General features: G+C 41.6%; 1 protein-coding gene across 3 annotated transcripts; it reads right to left on the bottom strand.

The window, feature by feature from the left end:
- Positions 1-1,705: 1,705 nt before the first annotated feature.
- PLCXD2 (phosphatidylinositol specific phospholipase C X domain containing 2) lies at positions 1,706-20,300 on the bottom strand. 3 transcript variants are annotated; one of them, XM_068180812.1, is made up of 4 exons: positions 20,146-20,300; positions 6,467-6,927; positions 4,990-5,231; positions 1,706-2,544 (listed from the first exon to the last, which is right to left on the bottom strand). In XM_068180812.1, exons 1-4 carry the CDS (start codon positions 20,261-20,263, stop codon positions 2,388-2,390), a joined length of 978 nt encoding a protein of 325 aa, XP_068036913.1. In that variant the 5' UTR covers positions 20,264-20,300; the 3' UTR covers positions 1,706-2,387. The 3 variants fall into 3 exon arrangements, with proteins under 3 accessions (XP_068036913.1, XP_068036916.1, XP_068036914.1); XM_068180815.1 differs by lacking the exon at positions 20,146-20,300 and adding an exon at positions 11,007-11,040; XM_068180813.1 differs by lacking the exon at positions 20,146-20,300 and adding an exon at positions 10,834-10,945.
- Between the last annotated feature and the right edge of the window lie 220 nt (positions 20,301-20,520).

Genomic DNA, 20,520 nt, shown 5'->3' on the forward strand with positions numbered 1-20,520 from the left:
ATTCAAATAAATACAGCAGAAAGACTAATAATAGTTTCTTTTGAGGCAGATACATATATATATATATATATATATATATATATATATGTACAGCACAAAATATATTAAGGGTCAAATACAAACATCATACTCACTTCATCTTGCTTTGTCTTCCGGTTCTGCAGGGGAACCTTGCAAAGGTAATATTTCTGCCTCACTGGCATTCAAGCCAAGTTACAGAATCACAGAATATTCTGGGTTGGAAGGGTCATGAATCCAGCTCTTAAATGAATGGCCCATACAGGGATCAAACCCACAGCCTTGGTGTTAACACCCAACTGAGCTCTGAGCACCAAAACAATTTGCAAAAGAAAATCAATTAAACCAAATCCACATGGACTTTCAAGTTGGGGGCATGAGTAAAGCAGTAGTAAAGTAAACATAAAATTCAGCTAAGGGAGATCCAGGTATTTAAATAAACTTGCATACTGAACAGAACTGTTCAAAACAGGTTCTGATGGTTTCATCAATAAAGAAAAAAAAAAGTACCAAACCCAATAAAAACCTTCTGCTGTGGTTTTAAAAGGAAGTATTAAACTAGAAATTTCAACATAGTTCCCAAACCCTGATTTTTATGACCTGTCCCCTATCACTGAGACACAAGTGGAAAGGAGAAAGACAATGAGTGACAAGCACTTCCCCCACCCCCAACTCCCTCTGAGAAACGATTCAGTTAAAAAATTCAAGGAACTCTAATGAAAGCCATGCAAACAACAGATAAATCAGATTACAGCCTGCTCTGAACTCGGCCAAGGTTCACATGGTAGGTTTGCAAACCTTTACATTTCTCCTGAGTTGTGACAAGCAAACAAAGAAGGTTGGGATTTTTCACAGCTGTCAAACCATGATGGCAGATACAGAATAAAACAAAAAAAGAAATAATAAATCTGGAGATGAATTTTTCCTTTGAATTAAATAGGTATAAAGGCAATCCATTCTATAATAAATAAGCTTAGAGATAAATACAAATTCATAATCAGGAATAATTGGTGCACCAATAGTTTCTTGGGAAGATGACTGAGCAGAGAAGTATCTGCTAATCAGTCCCTTTTGTGCTTTTAAAAAAAAAAAACAACAATGATAAATCAGACCATAGGATACTACCAGCTAGTAAATTAAGTGCTGATACGTACCAACATATGATTGCATTGGCTCAAACATACATGGTCACATTTCATTGTGAACCAGCACAAAAATAAGTGTGACGAAAGAAGCAGTACTAACACCCACCTGTGCTTCTGTGATTATTGCTTACTCTGTCACAAGCAGCTGAAGGCTTGAAAAATTTCTCCCTTAAAAGATGTGGCTCTCTATCTAAAAGCACAGTTTTCAGGTCTGACTGCAGAATTCACTGTCCCATTACAAATCACAGTGATCCAATATTTGGGCTTTGAGCAGTCCATGTCAGCTCCAGTTCTCTGAATATCAAGCAAACCCCCACTTGGCCCACCTCCTTCCAGAGAAGGGCTGCCTGGGTAACAGACTTCCCCAAAGAAAATTTGATGGACTAAAAAAACCCAAGAGCTGTAGTTTCCTAAGTTTCCCAGGAATTCAGGAAAATTAATGTTTCCTATATGTCACAGGAAACAGGAATTCACACTTGAGTTATAATCCTCAAAATCTGAAGACTGAAATATTCTTCAAATTAATGCGAAAAGAAATATACTTAAGCACAGTTGCAACTAATTTATTTAAGTAATAAAGGAAAATAGAGAGGTCAGGAAGAAAAATTGTGCCAAGCCTTCACCTCTCAGGCCCAAAGGACAGTTTGGATATTTAACACAGTGTTAACAGCTTCCCCCTGAATAACAGCAGTATTGTCTCTTAAAGTAAGTCAGAGGTAGTGTCTAAAACAGCATAATGAACAGAGCAGCAGCCTCCAGCCAAGCCCAGCTATGCCAGAGGTGGCCCAAGAACAATGCCAGCAGACCATCCTGGTCACACTGCCATGGGATCAGCAGTGATCCCTGGAGTGAGCCCTGGCCATGGGAAGGGGCCAGGATGCACACACAGGGGCACTGGGAGTGTGGTCACCAGGGAGATGTGTGCCACAATGGGGTACATCTGCTCCAGAGGCCAGCCCCTGTCAGCAGCAGTTGTGTGCACAGCTCAGCCAAACAGAGCACACACAGACAGACAGACGGACACAGCAGCATGCACACAGCACTTGGCTCACTCAGGTCCACAGACTCCAGGAGAAGGGACCTGGCTGTACGTGATGCTTAACCACATTTCCTAAAGGAAACTTTTTGTCATAGATTACAATAGGTTTCACTTGACAAGTAAAACATTAAGCATAGTTCAAAGATGTCCACTAAGGAGCACATGTGGAACACAGCAATCAGGATTTAAGTTGTAAATTCGTCCTCTTCCAAAAGAAGGTCGTTCAATGCAATAACTGTCGCAGCAAAATCAACCAGCTCCACGAAGTCTGATGTAATTATGTTAACACCCATAACACCAGGCTTCTGTGCTTTCACCCAATTCAAAATCATGGGCAGGTTCCTAAAGAAATTGAAATAAAGAAAATTAAACTCTTTAAAGGAGGCACTTTTCTATACATACTCTACTCATTTCAAACCCAATATGCTGTTTACAAAATATATTATCTCATATTTGTGATCAGGGCTGTCACCCTAAATGCAACTGGCTAATGAGTGCTTAACCCAGCACGTGGTCATTGGCTATCAAACAGACATATTAGTCAGTCATCAATCCCAACTAGTGGGCAGACAAAACCCCTCTATAGTCACTGGGTAGTCTGTGCTTCAGGATTTAGCACTGCACTACAATTTTCTCCACCGTGGTTTGTTTTCACCCAAGTACACATTAAGTCAAACGCTCAATTTCACAGCAGACCAGTGTAACACAAAGCAAGGTTATACATGGCCCAAGATGCTCCCTTCCCGTTCTCTGCCTCAGGGTGGGCAGGAAAAAGTTGTTGGAGGCAGCACATTGCATTTCTCCCAAACTCTCTCCAGCCTCCAGACCCACTCAGAGCAATGGGGTCAGGGAAACCAAACCTAGAATTAAGCTGTCCGCTCCATAGGGGTTGAACATCCTGCTATACATCACTATAACTGGATAAAGGAGAGGTGGGTCAGGAACTGAGATAAATCAAGTTAGAAATTCTACCATGAAGAGAAATTTCAAGTATTTCTTGGACAACAGTGCAAGTCAGGAGTCTGCACCAGCTTTCTTGCACTCCAACAAGAAACACCACGCTTTTCAGTAGTTAGACAAAATGGCTAAATATGTTAGCCTTATTTAGATTAGTGCTGTAACATGTATACATTATTTGAGAAGATGGTAGGCTAGCAAATTAGCTGACAGGGTGATGAAGAGAAAAAAGCAAACCCAAAAAACTTAAAAACACTTCACTCCTGCTGCATCAGGACAATAAAAAAAACTTATCAAGAATTATGAATGAAGGCATAATTACTGCCAAGGGACACACCAGACTTCAGCCAGCTAAGTGTGACTTATTGCAAGTCTCCTTTAGCAAGAGCTGAGTACATTTAAATATTTAAATCCAGGGCAAAATTTCCAAGCAAGAAGGCAGGCATCTACATAAAACTGCATGGACAGATTTGCATATCAGCTAGCTTGTGCAAATGCACAAAAGTAACCATGCTTATGCAAACATCAGCATCTATCTGCAACTTTCGGTCTTGTTGCAAACAAATGGTAAGGATGAAGGAAAGGGATGGAGTGAAGGCAGGCTTCCCGCTAACAGTGGCTTAGAGCACAGATCTGTGCCAGGAGTCCCTCGAAATAGAGCTGCTCGCCCATTCCACGAAACGCAACGATCCTTCGGTAGTTTTGGCCCGGGAATTCCGCCCGGCCCTGGAGCGGATGCCGCGCAGGGCCCGGCGCTCGCGGGCCCCCAGCGCCACCTGGTGCCGAGCGCGGCCCCGACACCGAACCCAACAGCAGCGGGGGCAACCGGGATTGGGCCAGACTAACGCCTCTAAACTGCAACGGGACTGAGAATGCCGAGATTTATACCTAACCTGCGGTTTTCTTATTCACAGCATCACTGAATGGCCTGAGTTGGAAAGGACCTTAAATATCATCGCATTCCAACAGCCCCTGCCGTTTGCAGGGATACTTTCCACTAGACCAGGTTGCTCAGCGCCCAACCCAACGTGGCCTTCAACACTTCCAGGGAATGAGGCATCCACAACTTCTCTAAGCAACCTGTACCAGCGCCTCACCACTCTCACAGTAAAGATTTCTTCCTAATATCCAAGAAGACTTTTACAGTTATGGTAATTTTTAGCAAACTGGCTACCAGGTAATAATTCTATAAAATAAGTCATATGGAACTACCCTGGTCATGCTGTTAATGCTATTAAAAAAAATCACTGGCACTCTTGTGCTAATCAAAGCAAAACCCTCTTACAGTGACCTTACTCATAGGAAAATTAATTGTACAATGGTCAGTAGTATTAAAAATGTCAAATGGTGAATCTTATTTTTGGAAAACCTCCCCCCGGCCTCCTTAAAATACTGCCCTACGTCATACATCTCTGGCTGTTACTGAAATTACTGAGACATTTGTATGGACAAATGCAACACTAAGTCCAGAAATTAACAATTTTCCTCTGTGGCACAAGCTTTTTTAACACCCCTGCCCTCCCAAATCCAACTTCAACCAGTTTGAAATGAATTATTGGTTTGAAGCAACACATCCATCCTACATTTTATGAAATCATATCATATTCAGAAAAAGCTCCAATTACCAGGAAACATATATATAGCCTGTTGCTTTATTATTTGCATTAATTCTTTATTTTTAATGATTGCAAATATCTCTCATGAACAACAGTACTGAGCAAAACTGCAGCCTTTCAGCAACCCTAAGCAAACATTTCCTAGTTTCTTTCTTGCTCTTTCAATATGAGACATGTTAAATAAAGAACGGAGACAATCAAGATTAGTCCTTACCTATGAACAAGTGTGTTCTTCAGACCACGAATTAGATGCTGTGCAATCGTTTTCACTCGAGGTGTGAGAATTGCTTGAGATACATGGAAAGTCCCATAACGACTTCGTTCCCCAAGTGTGGTCTCCAGGAACTGCAGCAATTTGTGCACATTAGTTGTATTAGCCCATGGTGCTGGCATTTTATTACCCGGCCACAGGAAGGGATATTCGTGATACAAAGGGTGATGGTAAAATATGAGAACCTAAGAGAACAAAAAAAAAAAAAAAAAAAAACCACCACAAACAAACAAAAACCAAAAAACAAACAAACAAAAACCCCCCCCCCAAAAAAAACCACCACAAACCAAAACAAAAAGATCACAATTACTGTATTTTTATTTGAACAGGCTGTTGCAGCTAGCATAGCAGTGAAGAGGACCAAGCAAAAAAGTTGCTCTTGAGTCATGAGTGTCAGTATATTTGCTGCACTACTGCCAAAGGAGATGGAGGTAATTTTGTTCAGCTTTGAGGACAGGATTGCTTCAGGCTTTATGGGTCATCAGTTTAAAATGACAAAGTTGCCTCTGTCATTTAAAGAGCTCAGCTTAAAAGCATTGCAACTTCTTAATGCCAGAAAATACTGTATCTGTACTTGAAGTTAAAGATTTTAACAGTCTTGCCATCTTCTGAATACCTCCTTCTAAGAGGGCAAAGCTTGCTGGACTGATTGGCACATGACTGACATACTGGCATTGTGCTCACACTTGCTGCATGAGAAACCAAAGCCAGTCCTGCTGTCAGCAAAACTGTCAAATCCAAAGTAAATATTTTTTACCTTGTAAGGTGCTTCTCTACAGCACAAAGAGGCAATGTTTTTTACAAACACCCACACTTACACAAGATTCATCTTGAAGCTTAACACTGACAGCACTAGTTCAGAACAATTCCTCAAAGCCTCATTTCCAGTTTAAGAATTATGTGCTGCTGCTGAAACCCATTCCTGTTCTCAGTTTTTGTGTACCTATGGGAGCAGTTACCAGGGAGAAGAGGCATTAACCTCATCTCTGCAGATCTGGATGGCTGCAAAGGAGGTAAGAAATTCAGTCCAAACCTTAGTCATGCTAAATCTTATATGCTTCACACTGGCCAGAAAGACAACAGTTAACCAAATCCTCACCAACACCTGTCTGCATTACATGCCCTTCCACAAGAGAAAACCCTTTGTAAGGAGCACAAGGCTCCAAGAACACCATAGTTTAATTATTTAACAAATGTGCTTGGGAGCAGGACAGACTGGCCACACCATGGATGAGGGTATACACAGCTATATATAAATGGAGGCAAACGTGCACACCACATAGAGGAGGCCCTACTGGGCTTTAACCTGACCATCAGCAGCATCTTTGGTCCAATATATGTGAGTAGGAGCTACACCAGGCTTGTCTCTTTAAAATCTTAACATCTTGGGTTTGAAAAACATTAAACATCCTTTCCCTACCTGGTGTTTCTTCTTCCACATGTACAGTAACGTCACATATTCTACACATTCTACACAACAAAGTTTGGATTCAAATGCTGAGCGGATCCTGTTAATCAAGAAGTGGTGATGGCTGTCATCCATGGCATAGAAATGATTGAAATCCAAGAAGATTACTTCCTTGGGGTGCTGCTCAAGAAAACTATTAATCTCCTTCAGGCCATCCCATACTTTGATGCCAAACAAGCCATGTATGAAGTAAATCTCTTGTCCTATTTCCCCAGGTTTGGAAGATACACGAAGATCAAAGTAGCGGATCCCGCCTTCCAACTGCTCTTTGAAAGTCAAATTTTGAGTCACTGACCATTTCTTCATGATCTTTCTAACCAAGGAAATTCTGGCCAAATGTTTGATGGCTGTTGCTTGGTCTGGTCCCACAGGAGATTTCTCATCAACCCAGTAGCTGAAAGAATCATGTGATCCTAGGAAAAAAAGCCAAGAAAAATTAATTTAAAAAAAAGTGACTATCCCATAACACATGTGCCCTGAAAACTGAACAAAGTCCTACATGTGTGACAGGGGTGCAGAAGCATTTTGCTCATGTGTGAATCTTTCAGACTGTCCTTTACACCTTACTTTTCCTTGACAGTATAACAAGAGTTAAGCATAAGGTTCTCAGTTTGAACTGCTTTCTTGCATGAGCTCCCAATTTCAATGTTCTCTGAACACCACAAAACAAACATTTGTGGTAAAGGGAAACCTCCTTCTAACCTTCCTTCATTCCTTCCTTCACAAACTACAAATCAACCCCCAAAGCTTTCCCAGAGCCTGGTATATGAGTGATCTAGGATGAGACTCCAGATTAATTTTAAAAATCTGAGACTTCAGTTCTACTTGGTATATCCAGCTGTAACCTTATACACCAAATGTCTTGGAACAGGTCTCTTTATTCACGTAATGGACTGAGGGATCTGCACATACCTTATCAGCACATCTCACTTTAGCCCTGAGATGGCAGATAAATTATCAGTAGCTTGAACAGTGGGCAATGACTGGCTGGACTTAGAGGTGGAACAATTCAACACACGACCAGTTACAATGTGGATAGATACCAAGCTCATGATCAACAAATTCATGAACATGAACATGTCTTTTACCTGGCATGCTTCTGAGTGACCAAAGGCATGGTGAACAGAAAATTCATCAAAAAAGTACAACCAACAATCAAAATCATCAGTACCTACCAAAATAATGCACATCCAAAGAAGCTCCTGTAACACAATCTGTACCTTGGCAGAGAAACTGCAACTCCAATATAAATTTTTTGCTTATTAGAAAAACCTCAAATTGAAAATTCAGTAGTAAATAGGAAAAAAACTGAGAAGTAACAAATCTCCAAAAAAAAGTTTCAGAGTCAATGAAATATCCCTACCTTAGCAAAGTCAGTAACAGAACAAAGAGTGAAAAGGCAGTGTATCTTGGTCTGCACTGTACCAGAGAGCATAAAGCAAAGACTGGCAGAAGCTGATCCACCACAGACTGGGGTTTACCAAGGATTTGTGATCGTTTGCAGCAGGCACCAGCAATCTAGCCAAGAAGCTGTAGCTGCTCCAGGCTCACCTTCCTTGTGAAGCTCCAGCCAGCAAAAACATTATTAGAAGCTATAACAGCCCTCACTATCCTTTGTCTTCAGGACAGGAGAAGAGAGTTTGCCCATTAAGCCAAACCCCACCTGCTACCTGTGGACCCACTTGCTGAAGTGCAGAGACAGCATCTTCACCCAAGCAGCTCATTTTCCAGCTGCCCCAGGGTACAGTGACACAGCACCATGGCATCTAGGACTATGCTTTTCTTGAATTTCATCCTCTACCTCAGTCTGCAACTCTTTGAAATCCCAATCTGTCATATTCAACCTTAAGATAACATTTGAGGCATTCACAGCCTCCTTTATTTGTGTACCTTTTGTGTACCAGTGCTCACTTGAACACTGATGCATTTTTTGTGACGCAAGATCAGAGATCCAAACAAGATTATGATCTTAATTGAATTATCTTGGCATTTTTAATCCAGATGAAAGAACAGACTGTGCACAGACTAAACATCACTTCTCAATAACCTTAAATGCACTCTGTTTCCATGGATTTTAACTAGTTCAAAATCAGTGCACAGGTAGTGTGAAGGTTTGTTTTCAAGCTTTACAAATGAACACTAAAACTAATTCTGACTAATTCTTCATGACTTCTTCACAGTGTTTGTACAAGTGGGTCTCTGTTATGGCTTGTTCAGTCTTCTAGACAGAAGTGAGAAGTGCCAAAGATGCCATCTTAATCAACTTTTTAGTACCTGTCCCAGTAAACTACATCACAAAGTGGCTGCCAGTTGTGGAGCAACACCTAGATTTTTTTTCCCCGCCTCCAAACATGCAACCCCAAACAAAATCCAGGAGCAGACATCTAGTGAAGACATTTCAGAAGTCATGTGATGCTTCAAACAGTAATTTACAGATATTGGAGTTTCATCTACCTCCCTGTACAGCAGAATGAATCATTCTAGCTTCTACAGTATTTGGAAAGTAGACTTTAATCACAAGGGGCTTGCCTTCTGCCCTGGAATTAGTAGCTCTGCACAAAGAAATTGTTCATTTTGTTGTGTTTTTTGTTTGTTTTTTTTTTTCCTAGTTCTTAATTCTATCAATTTTTATTTTTTCTTCTGTTTAGGTCACTGTAGAAGACTGTTTAACATCACAGAATAATGACATAAGAAATAGTTTCATATTAACCAAGACAGTGCAGCATCCTTGAGACCTATAGGAGTCACTCACACCATCATGCTTCCTCAGACTGATAAATCTGACTTACAAAGGAATGAGAATTTTATCTTGCCACTAATAAATTGTTGTCACCTCATCTAAGTAAATCTGAACCAAAAACCAACTTATTTTCCTAATTCTGATAATTCACTTTACAGCTACAAAAGTCTTCCCTTTGCAGTTTGCCACTTACAAGGCACTTTTAAGGATACAAAGAGCAAATTTTCTCCCTGCACTATCACAAACCAAACCCTATTTATAGCCTAGCACTAGAAAGCAGTATCAAAAAAAGAAAAAAAAACAATCCACAAAAAACCTGAACAAGTCACCACATTGCAAATTTTTAACACGTACTTTAAAAACTGCACTCCTTAACAGGAAACTGAACTATGTGTGACATGCTTCTATAGTTAGAGAAGATCTTATTAACTCCTGCCCCATGGCTCTGCTAAAAGCCTAGGAAGTGGAGCTTTCCTCCTACATCGAAGTCAACACATATACCTAGATATAATCAAGTAGAACATGAGTTGGAGCATTTGCAAAATATATCCTCCTTTTCACTGTTGGTAGCATATCACCTTCTAAGGAGGGCAGGGGAGCATCACCAATTCTGTCGCTCATTCTATGATCAATATTGAGGCTGGAAAGACAGCACAAGTTCATTTGTGTCTTCAGTCATTTTAAAAAGGTCATTTTAAAAGGCCAGTCAACAATAACTAGGCCAAACCTGGACCCACAATGTTTTGACTCTGGTTAGAGGGGAAAAAAACCCAAACTGAAACCCTGCAGCAACAGCACTAGATACTTGTGGGTCTGTGGGGGTAACAGCAAGGTAAAGACCCACATCATCCACCAGGCCCTTCTTTAATTTAAGATCACTGTGATATACTACCAGCTCAGGCACTGCCTTTTAATATAGCTTAGCTGTGATGCTAAGTACATGCTAAGCTGATATCATCATGATGTCAAAATATTCCCTGCTCTCCTTTGCTCTATCCCTAAAGTCATAAAAAGTCTTGCCATTCTGTTGCTATGGAAGGAGCCAAGCTGGTTGCTGATACATGTGATACAACACAATTTCTTTTCGAAAAAGCATAACCTAAACCAACCCAAATCTGTAAAACTTCAAAGGCAAAGGGCAGAGCCCACATGGCAAGAATGGAGCAGACCAGCCCCATTTTGTCAGGAGCTCAGTGTAAGAGCTTGCTAAGCAGATTCTCAATTCATGTCTTACATAAGGACGTGTGAAGGTACTTGGACACTGCCCAGCAACAGCAGCAAGGCTGGCAGTTCCTGGACAGAGCAAGAACCATAAAACTCCCATAGCAACACACACTGTACAGTTTTTTCCATGTGTATAAAATCCCTCACCATCTGTTGTTCCCCACCAAATAAATAATGTGCATTGCTGCAAATTATGCTGAGTACTTTTCTTGGGATAAAAGCAATCTCAAGAATTACTGAAGCAAGACATTTCACATGATAATTAACAACTTAAATATAAATAATGCCCTATTCAGTAAAGCTATTCTTAAAGCTACTGGTTGTGGACAAAGCAACTAACAAAACCAGGTTTCACCCATGGAGAAGTCAAAAGGCAGAGAAGAGCCAAGAAAATTTATCTTCATTGTCCTTTAGGTAAGGAGAGGCCAGAAGCCCAGCCTGAATCGCCTCAAAAACACATTCCTGCAAGTGCAGAACATGGAATTACTGTACACAAAACCAGATTAGTCTTCAGACAGCAAACCTTACTGAGCTGCTCTAGTGACATGGCATCAGACTGGTGCTCAGCCCTTCCCAAAACCAAGTCAGGCACAGGAAATACAATGAAGAGATGATGATTTGCCAATTGCTTCCAACTGGGTGAAGCAGCAGGAAGCAGCAAGCATTAAATTTAATCATGAAAGAGATTGCACATTCAAAGACAAAAATTAGGGGACTGCTAATCAGCTGGCAGCTTTATTTCAGTTTCATTTCTTTCATCTGATGAAGACTGGCAGCTTCAAGGAAAGAAGTCACATGCCATCAAATGCCCAGATATTTAACTATCAAAAGCTGTGTTATAGCTAGAATAATATTATATAGGCATTTTCCAGATGGCAGACTTAAAATAATGGAAAGACCTCTTAACTTTATCCCAGTAATTGCAACTGTGGATTAAATTTCATTCATATCTTTACACTTTTTTTTTCTGCTTATATTAATTCTTCAAGTTAATTTTACGTTAAGCACCTTACTTTTCAATTCAATTTATATGTTAAATAGTTTGTATTTCACTGTTCAGGGTGAATTATTGTTGAAGCCCTTGTGCTAATTGTTAGACAGCAGCCTACTATCATCACATCTGCAGTAAAATCTAACTTCCCAGTGTGTTCATTTGTCATGCTACTTACTCACAGATTGTCAAAATAACCCATGGTGGAACTGAAACAAATGACACTCATCTACAGAATGTTATCAAGACTCCGATGTCAACAAATACCAGCTGTATCTGCTCACTCTCATGACCAGTGACAGGACTCGGGAAACAGCACAAAGCTGAGTCGGGAGGCTTATACTGGATCTTGGGAAAAGGTCCTTCACCCATATGGTGGCTGAACACTGGAATAGGGAAGTGGTCACAGCACCAAGCCTGTCCAAGTTCAAAGAGTGTTTGGACAATACTGTCAGGCACAGGGTACGACTCTTGGGGTGGTGTACTGTGCAGGGCCAGCAGTTGGACTTGATGATCCTGTGGGTCCTTTCCAACTCATCATATTATATGATTCCATACCATTTGGTAATATCTTTTGTTTCCACATAATACTTCCTGCAAATAAAGTTGCAGCAGAGGGACGGGCATTAGCATCACATCAACTCCTTGTAAATTTACCTTCATGGAACATTAAAAGTATGATTGTACAGCATGTAAAGTGCAGAGATCTTCCAACATAGAACATTACCTGTGCACTACCAATCACTCAAAAACAAGACAAAAACTTATGCATGTCTCAGCATACTGCAAGTCTCCTGGTTCCAAGGCTGTGGACTAGTCAGGAGCTCAAGACACTTTCTGCAAACATGTGGCCAACAAAGAAACAATAAATGAAAGCACAAGGGCAGACAAGTGTGCTGTGAGTAAGCTTAAACAGATCTGAATAAGTTAGATTGATCTTTACAAGAACAGAAACTAACAGGACAAAAATTACAAGAAACAAATGTTTAGCTGAACATGAAGTTAAAAAGCAAGGTCAAAAAAACATACCCATCCCTTAAAAGCATTACAAGGTCACTTATGACCAAACAATCATCCGAGCTGTAGTGACGCTAAAACTTCTTAGCACAAGCTTTGCTTACTAGACAAAGTACATTCCCCACACATTACAAACCACTGCACATGACACAGCACAGCAGGCATTACACAGCCAAGATGGGCAGAAGAACAGTAACCAAGTTCCAAAAACACAGGATGCAAGTGCTATCGAGTCAAGGCTATCCCACTGATGTTCTTTTAAACCAGATGTCCTGTGCGTGCCAAAACTGAGGGAAAAACAGGATAAGCAAAAATGCCTCTCAAAGTCTAGAAGTACTCAGGATTCAGGTCATTAATAATCCAGATTTTCTTATTAGAAGATTAACATCTTAAAAGTTCATCACTCATGAAAAGCAAATCAAATAGTTCATACTAACTTGTCCAGCAAAAGGAGATGAGGCAGAAATAAGAAACATCCTACTGATAATCAATTATCTAAAACTATAGAGATGATATTTGAAGAATCTTACAAGAATCCTTCAGATATTCTTAATGCAGTCCCATCAAGAAAGACAAATCCTAGTACAGACCAAATCCTCTTAGGAAAACTCCCTCTCTCTATCCAAGAACTACCCTGATTTTCCCCCATGCCCCTTTCAGGCAGTGCAATGGGATGCAAGAGCTTAAAGACAACCTACAACTGTCAGACACAATGTCACAGAGTATAGTTTGCTTTTCTTTCCAGCCAGAAGAAATCCTTTTGGCACTGGTTGGACTTATTGCCATTGAAGGTTAAGGTCATTTAGCAATGATTTCTCATTTATCAACAATCTCAGCTGTCTGCAATTGGAATGCAAGAAAGACACAGCACATCTCTACCATTTCAAAGCCTGACTGGATCCACATGCTCAAAAAGGAAAAAATCCTTCAGCTTAGAGTCCTAAACTCCTCTTTTGTGACCACTCAGAACTGAGTGGACCAAGGGTCCATTCTCTTCTGAGAAAGCCATAGAGAAATTTTTAGTTTTCCCTCTTTTAGCATCTTTGTTGGAAAAGCAAGCAAACAGACTTTCACAACATGGAAGGAGAGCAACAACTGTTTATATCACCATTACAACTAGCTTTCTCCATTGGAAGTAAAACTTTGGCATGTTCTGCAATCATTTACCAATTACATCTCTCCTTGGAGATGAGTGAACAGTCAAGCTGAAGACGCTTTACCAGACACACTTAAGTCCCCCTCAAGGGTATAGATTTTAGTAAGTAACAAGAAGAAAATTTTTCCAGGAAAAAAACAAATTAATTAGGACCTTCGTATACTGTCTGAAGAAAATTTTGCAGCATTTCAAGAGTAATTTGGTTTTGGCTAAACAGGTGACAGAAGTTCTTTAAAAAGAGAAGCCCTAAGACTGGCTTTTCAGGGGAACTCCTGCACAGACACAGTATCTGCCAGACCAGTTCCTCACAGAGGGACATACAAAAAGAATACTTGGTTACTTAAGAACAGTGGAACAACTTCCATCAAACGTTCTCACCAGTGTAACAGTCCAGACAGTTTATTAGCCTCTCTAAAAATATTTGAGAGTTGCTGTTACAATAGCCTAACAAGGTAATAAAATAACTTGTCTTTTCAGAAAATTCTGCATTTACAAATCATACTCAACATCACTATACTTATGCAGATACCTTCTTCTAGTGGCTACTACCTCATTCATTGGTAGATGCAAACTAAATTGAGAAGGAAAATAAAGCTTTGTGAGTCAGAACATAAATCTTGTATTTCTTCCCTTTAAGCTTCAACCCAACAGATGGCCAGTTCAGATGATGTAATGATCCTTTTAATGAGAATGCCAAAGGAATACTGTTTGGGAGGAGGATGCAGCCTCAAGGCCACCACCACTCCTCTCAGCATGCACGGCCACAGCCCACACCAGCCCATGAACAAATAAACAAGAAAATCACAGCATTAGCAAATTCAGCAGCTCACCTCAGGGTCAGGCAGACAAAGAGGAAAAAACACCCAATCCTAGTGGCCAGCTCTCAACTGGACAGTGCTTGCTGCTGTTTCTTTTCAGAATTGTTTTGGCTGTACTTAGCCAACTCCAAGTCAAGCAGCTCATGGGGCTTTTGGGGAACAGTCGCACTGTCAGGACAGCAGAGTTGGCCAGTTGGTGGATGGGAAGATGGCATCCTGTACAGAAGATGCTCAGGGCCCCACCACCTCCAGGTGTTCCTCATGAACCAGGCACAAGGCACATGAGGACAGTCACACTACTGCACCAATTCGGTCACTTACAGCAGGTTATCAACACAGGAAACACCTCTCCATGCCTTCTGTCCTCCTTTAAGCTGAACCATGGGCTTGGTTAGCAGAGCTGCTCCTTGTTAAGACTGCCTACCAGCTGTATTTGTAAAGCTTTGTTTCCCAGGGATGATAATTTCATAGTACTTTGATCATTTAAATCAAAATCAGGAAGCTTCTTACTGAGGCTCTTGGGATGAACTTCTCAGAGAAGGGCAGAAACACTGGCACACTATACTGTGGCAAGTTTTGGGCTAGTCATACTGACACTGCCATGAACAAACTATGGAAAGTTATTATATTACAGGTTGGCTAGAAAGGCGGGGAATTAGGCAGCTTGACAATGCTATAGTTTGGAGCAGCCAAGATTTACTATTTCAGAAGAGGAAGGACACACCTCTCCTTGGGGATCAGTGAACAGTCAACTTGAAGACACCTGACCAACTGTTCTGAGTCTCCATTATAGTTCTGGCCATATTCAGGTCAATATTATTGTCTCTGTTAAAAAAAAAAAAAAGTTTCTGGAACTGTAAACCCCTTTTTTTTTTTTTTTTGTCAGCTCTGGCTACCTATAACCCAGCACCCCACAGGAAACTCCTCAGCTGTTGTCCAACCTGATGTTGACAGGAATGGCTCCACATTTCAAATGCTCTGCATTTCAGATTCTGGCCAGCCGTCCACATACTTTCTGAGGAAGCAAGAACACACCAGCTGGGACCACTAGAAGATGAAAGAAGAGGCCCTGTACACCACCAGAAGCCACAGCTAGAGAGCAGTCCCACCTCTCTCTGGAAAGGCTGCTTGCCAAGCCTGCATGCTCCAGAGCAGCAGAACACTCTGCTGAGTGTGACATTTGGTTCTAGGTGTACCAGTGGTTTAAAAAACTGACTTCTGGTGGCAAAAGCTTCCTTGCTGTTTCATATCAGCCTTAGATATACCAAGTTTTACCTATAACACAAATATCTTTACTTCAAAATTTAAAAAAAAAGAAATTTTACACCCTACTTGAAAACCACTGGCGTACAGTTTTTTTTTTAGTATCACATTTCAAAGTGCAAAATTAAAACATTTTACTTTTCCCAAATTTCCCATCATTTAGCTCTCTTCAGTGACTCCTATCAAACAGCTTAGTTCAGATTCAAATTAATTTCTCCCCAACTAAGCTTAGTTTTTACTAATAGCCTTTGTTTCAGCCAAACTATGTGAAAAAACAATTACCTATTTATTCTACACACTGCCATTCCACCTGCAGCGCCATGACGCATCAGGTTAACTTTTGTGTTCCCTTGGGACACCCACACAGTCCAGCACCCACCCTAGGGCTTGCCCAACTCCACGGGCAGCTGTTTCAAGCAGCTTTTCTGACAAGAACCACTTCTCAAAATAAAAAATTCCCTCTTAACTATCATCACCACAAAACCCTTCCCCACAGGTTAGCTTGGGAAACACACTCATTTGTATTTGGAGGGGAAGAGAAGTAAAGGCAGGGGACAGAAGAGACTTTTGATTACCTTATTTATTAAAGGGCACCCATAACTCTTCTGGGTGCTCCTACAAGCAGCAGTGGATCCCTACCTTAGCCATCCATGTTTTCTCTGGAAGAAAAAGAAAGAAAATTAGCAGCATGGAAAAACTCACAGCTAGCTATCCTGACCAGAACTGGGAACTAGTCAAGGGATACAGACTGATCCAAAACTCCAAGTATACCTGTTACATCATGGCTCTTACATATTTAAAGTTGGAAAAGTCCAGACAGGATTAAGCAAATGTATTATTACCAAGACCCAAAAGAAAGGACAACTGCCTGCTCTTCTCCTCATGACATTCATCCAGCACCTTGGAGGCTGGACTAATGAAACACTCAAACAAACACTGATAGCTGGCAGTGATCATCTGCTAGACTGCCTTGCCATCTCAAACAAAAAGGCACAAGCTTATCATGACCTCACACAGAGGAGACTGAGACAGAAAAAGTGTTTCACCTGTTCTAATAAGAGTATTTATGTAAGAGTTTGATTAAACAGGAAAATGGTGCCATACCTTCAGATACAGAGACTTCAGACTCTAGCACCAAGGTAATCAAGATACCTGCCTTGCTAAAAATTTCTGCAGCAGTTTAAATGAAACAGTACAAACTGGACATACCATGGTGCTATCAACTATTAGGATGCAAAGACGAGCAAGGAACAGCTAGGCTCTCCAGCTAATTCTTTTAATAGCTGATTTACTTTGAAAGCTGATCAGTGAGAACATTCTACAATTTTGTGTTCCATTTCTACATGGAGAAAAAAGAAAAGTAGCAGATGCAGATCAAAAGAAGATGAAGGAAAATTTTAAGTATTACAGTTGCGATTTCATGAAATTATTTAATGTAAATCAGGCTGAAATTAAACAATCACTATACAATACCCTGCCAAGGGTCACGTCCACAATCAAAATATTTAAGGGTTCATTTTTAAACCCACATCCAAAGAGGATTACTGGAATATAATTAAGACAAAACCCTCTAGACTTCCACACAAGGTCACCACTTGTTGAAGGTGGTTATTTTTGTTGACTATACTGCATGCTTGTGAAGTTGATAACATTTTAGTTACTTGATATTTGGCAATTTTTCATTGCAAAAGATCCCTTCTCTCATGACATTGCACAGGAAACCTCATCTCTTTTCCTTGCATATGACTATATTGGTTTAGCATTTTGGCTAGAGTTTTTCCCAAAAGAAGTAACAGAAAAGCCCAAATGTGATAACTGATCACACACAAGCTTTGGAGAAGGGCCTTAACTCTTTCAAAGTCTCTCTTCCTTTTGAGCAGAGTTAAATAATCATGTAAATAGCCCATACACCTCAAGAACACACATCTTCAACATTATTTGCTTGCTACCAGATGGTTCTAAGGCCTGAGGAATGACCTTCTCTACCATCAAGTAAAGTGTTTCACATCAGTATTTAATAGTTCATGGAATCATAGAATAATGTAGCTTTAAAAGGATCCCCAGAAGTCACAGCTACCTTTTCTAAAGCCAGCGAAAACAAGCAGCTCTGAAAGTAAAAGGTTTGCAACAAATGAAGCAAGAGAACCCTACGAAGATCTCTCGGGCAATGTACAAGGAAGTTACCCACTCACAGTAGTACATAATAAATTAAATCTAAGAAGTTTCTTTCATGCGTACACTCTCAATTCAATCACTTTAAAATAGCCCCATGATACTATAATTTTGTTCTTTTCTTCAAAAAAAAAATATTCTTTAAATGCTGCAATTCTTCAAAGTGCAAAAAGTATAAAACAACAGCTTCATGATTTTGAGTGCTGATTTTATTTCAAGTTAAAAAAAATTTTAAGGTTTCCACTCCTGGAGCTCTATCTCTGTTCCTATGTACAAAGGATGACAAGGAGTTTGGGGGGGAACAAACAAACTCCCCAAATCAAAACCAATTGAGTCCATCATTCCAGGGAAGAAAACAAATGTATCCTGAGATGGAGAAAAGCAGGCCACTCCTGTCATATGCACACACAGGTGTTAAGCACAGAAAAAATTACTTCTCATTCAACCTTTCATCTCTCTTCTTAAGGTAACACTGGTCTCCATTGCTGTTCAGCATCTGCAAAGATTCCTCAACTTCCACCTGTATTGCACACTGCTAGGGAACAGCCCCCCAGCTCTCAAAAAGGTTGCTCTGTCAAGCACAACACCAAAACCCCACTTTGGCAAAATAATCATTGGACTAAAATAATAGTAATAAAAGATGACAAAATTCTACCCAAAATAACTTTTGCCTGCTTGCAGGTTGCATAAGGCATATACAGGAAAGTAGTGGGGAGATACATCAGCCTTGATCACAAATAAACATGTACTGCAAGCTTTTAAAAAAAGAAGCATTGCCCATTCTAAAAGCACCATGTCATTACTGAAACAACCACTCATTTACTTGCTTTCTCTGCTGCAACACTGGTTGCATGATGCTTGCAAGTGACAGCAGCATTGCCCCTAATGCAATCTACATCACAACATTCTGCATGGTTTCACAGTCTTAAAGCGGCTACAACAACAAGAAGTTGATTTATGAGCTCACTAAAACGGAGAAGCCTTTCTTTGCCAGAAGTTTCAAAGTCTGCTGGCATTAGAATTCTATATGAACACTGAATTTCCATTCTGTCTTGCTTCCCTGTTCAATAGAACAGGGTCACGTAAAATGTTTTTGCTACTGTCAGGATTGGAAAGGGCCCCATTTTTGATTCAAACCTGGCATTTTAACTGTTCTGATTCAGGTAACACAGCAGTAAGTGCATAGGAGGTGCACAGTCCTTTCTCTACATGCTTCAAGGGCATTTGAACATGTAGAGAAGTGGCTATGTTCTGACACAAAAAGTTACTCTCTTTCTAGGGAGGTATCTCTGAATGTCTGCTATACAGAATCAGAATAAATCAGACTGGAAAACAACGCTGAGATTACAAGAGCCCAACCTAAGCACTAACATCACCTTGCCAGCTGGACCGTGGCACTGAATGCTACATCCAGTCTTTCCTTAAAGACCTCCAGAGATAGTGTCTCCATCACCTCCCTGGGCAGCCCCATCCAAAGTCTCATCACCCTTTCTGATAAGAAACTCCTCCTAATGCCCATCCTGAACCTTCCCAGACACAGCTTGAGACTGTATGTATGCTACAACAGATATCCGAAGTGCCAGTGACAAGCTAAAGCACTAAAATGAAAACATCCAGCATCAGAAGGAGCTACAGTAACCACCCCTAAAATCTTCCCTATTGACATTTGCAAGGAAGTCTTTTTTTGCCCTTTAGAGACAGAAAGCCAGCCTTCGTAAATTTGAGGTCATCTATTGTTGTTGCCATCAATAAGCTTATCTGTAAGCCAGGCTATTAAAGACATGCCATATAATGGGCTGGGGTGGGAGGGAGCCTGAAGATCCCATAGTTCCAAGCCCCCAGACACGAGCAGGAACACTCCTCAGCAGAGCAGGTTGCTCAGAGCCCCATCTCAGCTGACCTTGCATTTGATAAACCTCCAGTTGTTGGTTTAACGCAGCCGAGCCTTTCTTCCTACCCGATTTCTGCCTTAAAGCACCTGCAAACATGAGCGGCAGTACGCCGCCAGCGGTCACAGCTACCTTGTCTACAGGCAGTGAAAGCAGCAGGCCAATGGTTAGCGTCTCGCAGCGGTGTTTAAGGGAGATTAAGCCCGCCATTCTCTGCTGCGATGGTCAGGGCTCCTCTCAGCCCCAGCACTTGCCCCAGCCTCAGCACTTTATTACGGCGGACGCGACGCCGCGGCCGAGGTGACTCCCCCACCACCGCCCGGGCAGCCCCGGCCCCGCACGCCCCGTCCCGCCGCCCTACCCGGGATGGCCAGGTTGGAGAGGGGCAGGGAGCGCAGCACGGGCGGTAGCGAGCCCATCCAGTCGGCGTTGCCGTCGGCCATGGCCCCCGCAGCGCCGCCGCGCCAGTGCTCCCTCATGGGAGGCGCAGCCGGGCCTGCACCCCCAGGGCAGCGCTGGCACCCGCCGCCCTTATGTAACCGGAGTGACGTCACGGGGCACGGCGGCTCACCATTGGCCACCTCCCCGCGTCCCGCCCCGGCCCTGCGTCCCCGGTCGGTGGGCTGGGATTGCGGCACCCATGGAATCCCGGCGGGATGGGGCGGCCGCGGGGCGCTGCAGGGCTCCTCGCCCACCGCCCTGCTCCAGCAGGGACAGCTCGGAGCACACGGCACAG

Source organism: Anomalospiza imberbis, chromosome 2 (assembly GCF_031753505.1).
Source record: "Anomalospiza imberbis isolate Cuckoo-Finch-1a 21T00152 chromosome 2, ASM3175350v1, whole genome shotgun sequence".
NCBI lineage: Eukaryota > Metazoa > Chordata > Aves > Passeriformes > Viduidae > Anomalospiza > Anomalospiza imberbis.

Excerpts from the sequence above, each read along its gene's own strand:
- PLCXD2 (XM_068180812.1), bottom strand. The coding sequence starts at position 20,263 with ATGAGGGAGCACTGGCGCGGCGGCGCTGCGGGGGCCATGGCCGACGGC. Across the intron at positions 6,928-20,145 it reads CTCCAACCTGGCCATCCCGG|GATCACATGATTCTTTCAGC; the intron begins GTAGGGCGGCGG and ends TTTTTTTCCTAG. Across the intron at positions 2,545-4,989 it reads AAGAACACACTTGTTCATAG|GAACCTGCCCATGATTTTGA; the intron begins GTAAGGACTAAT and ends CAATTTCTTTAG.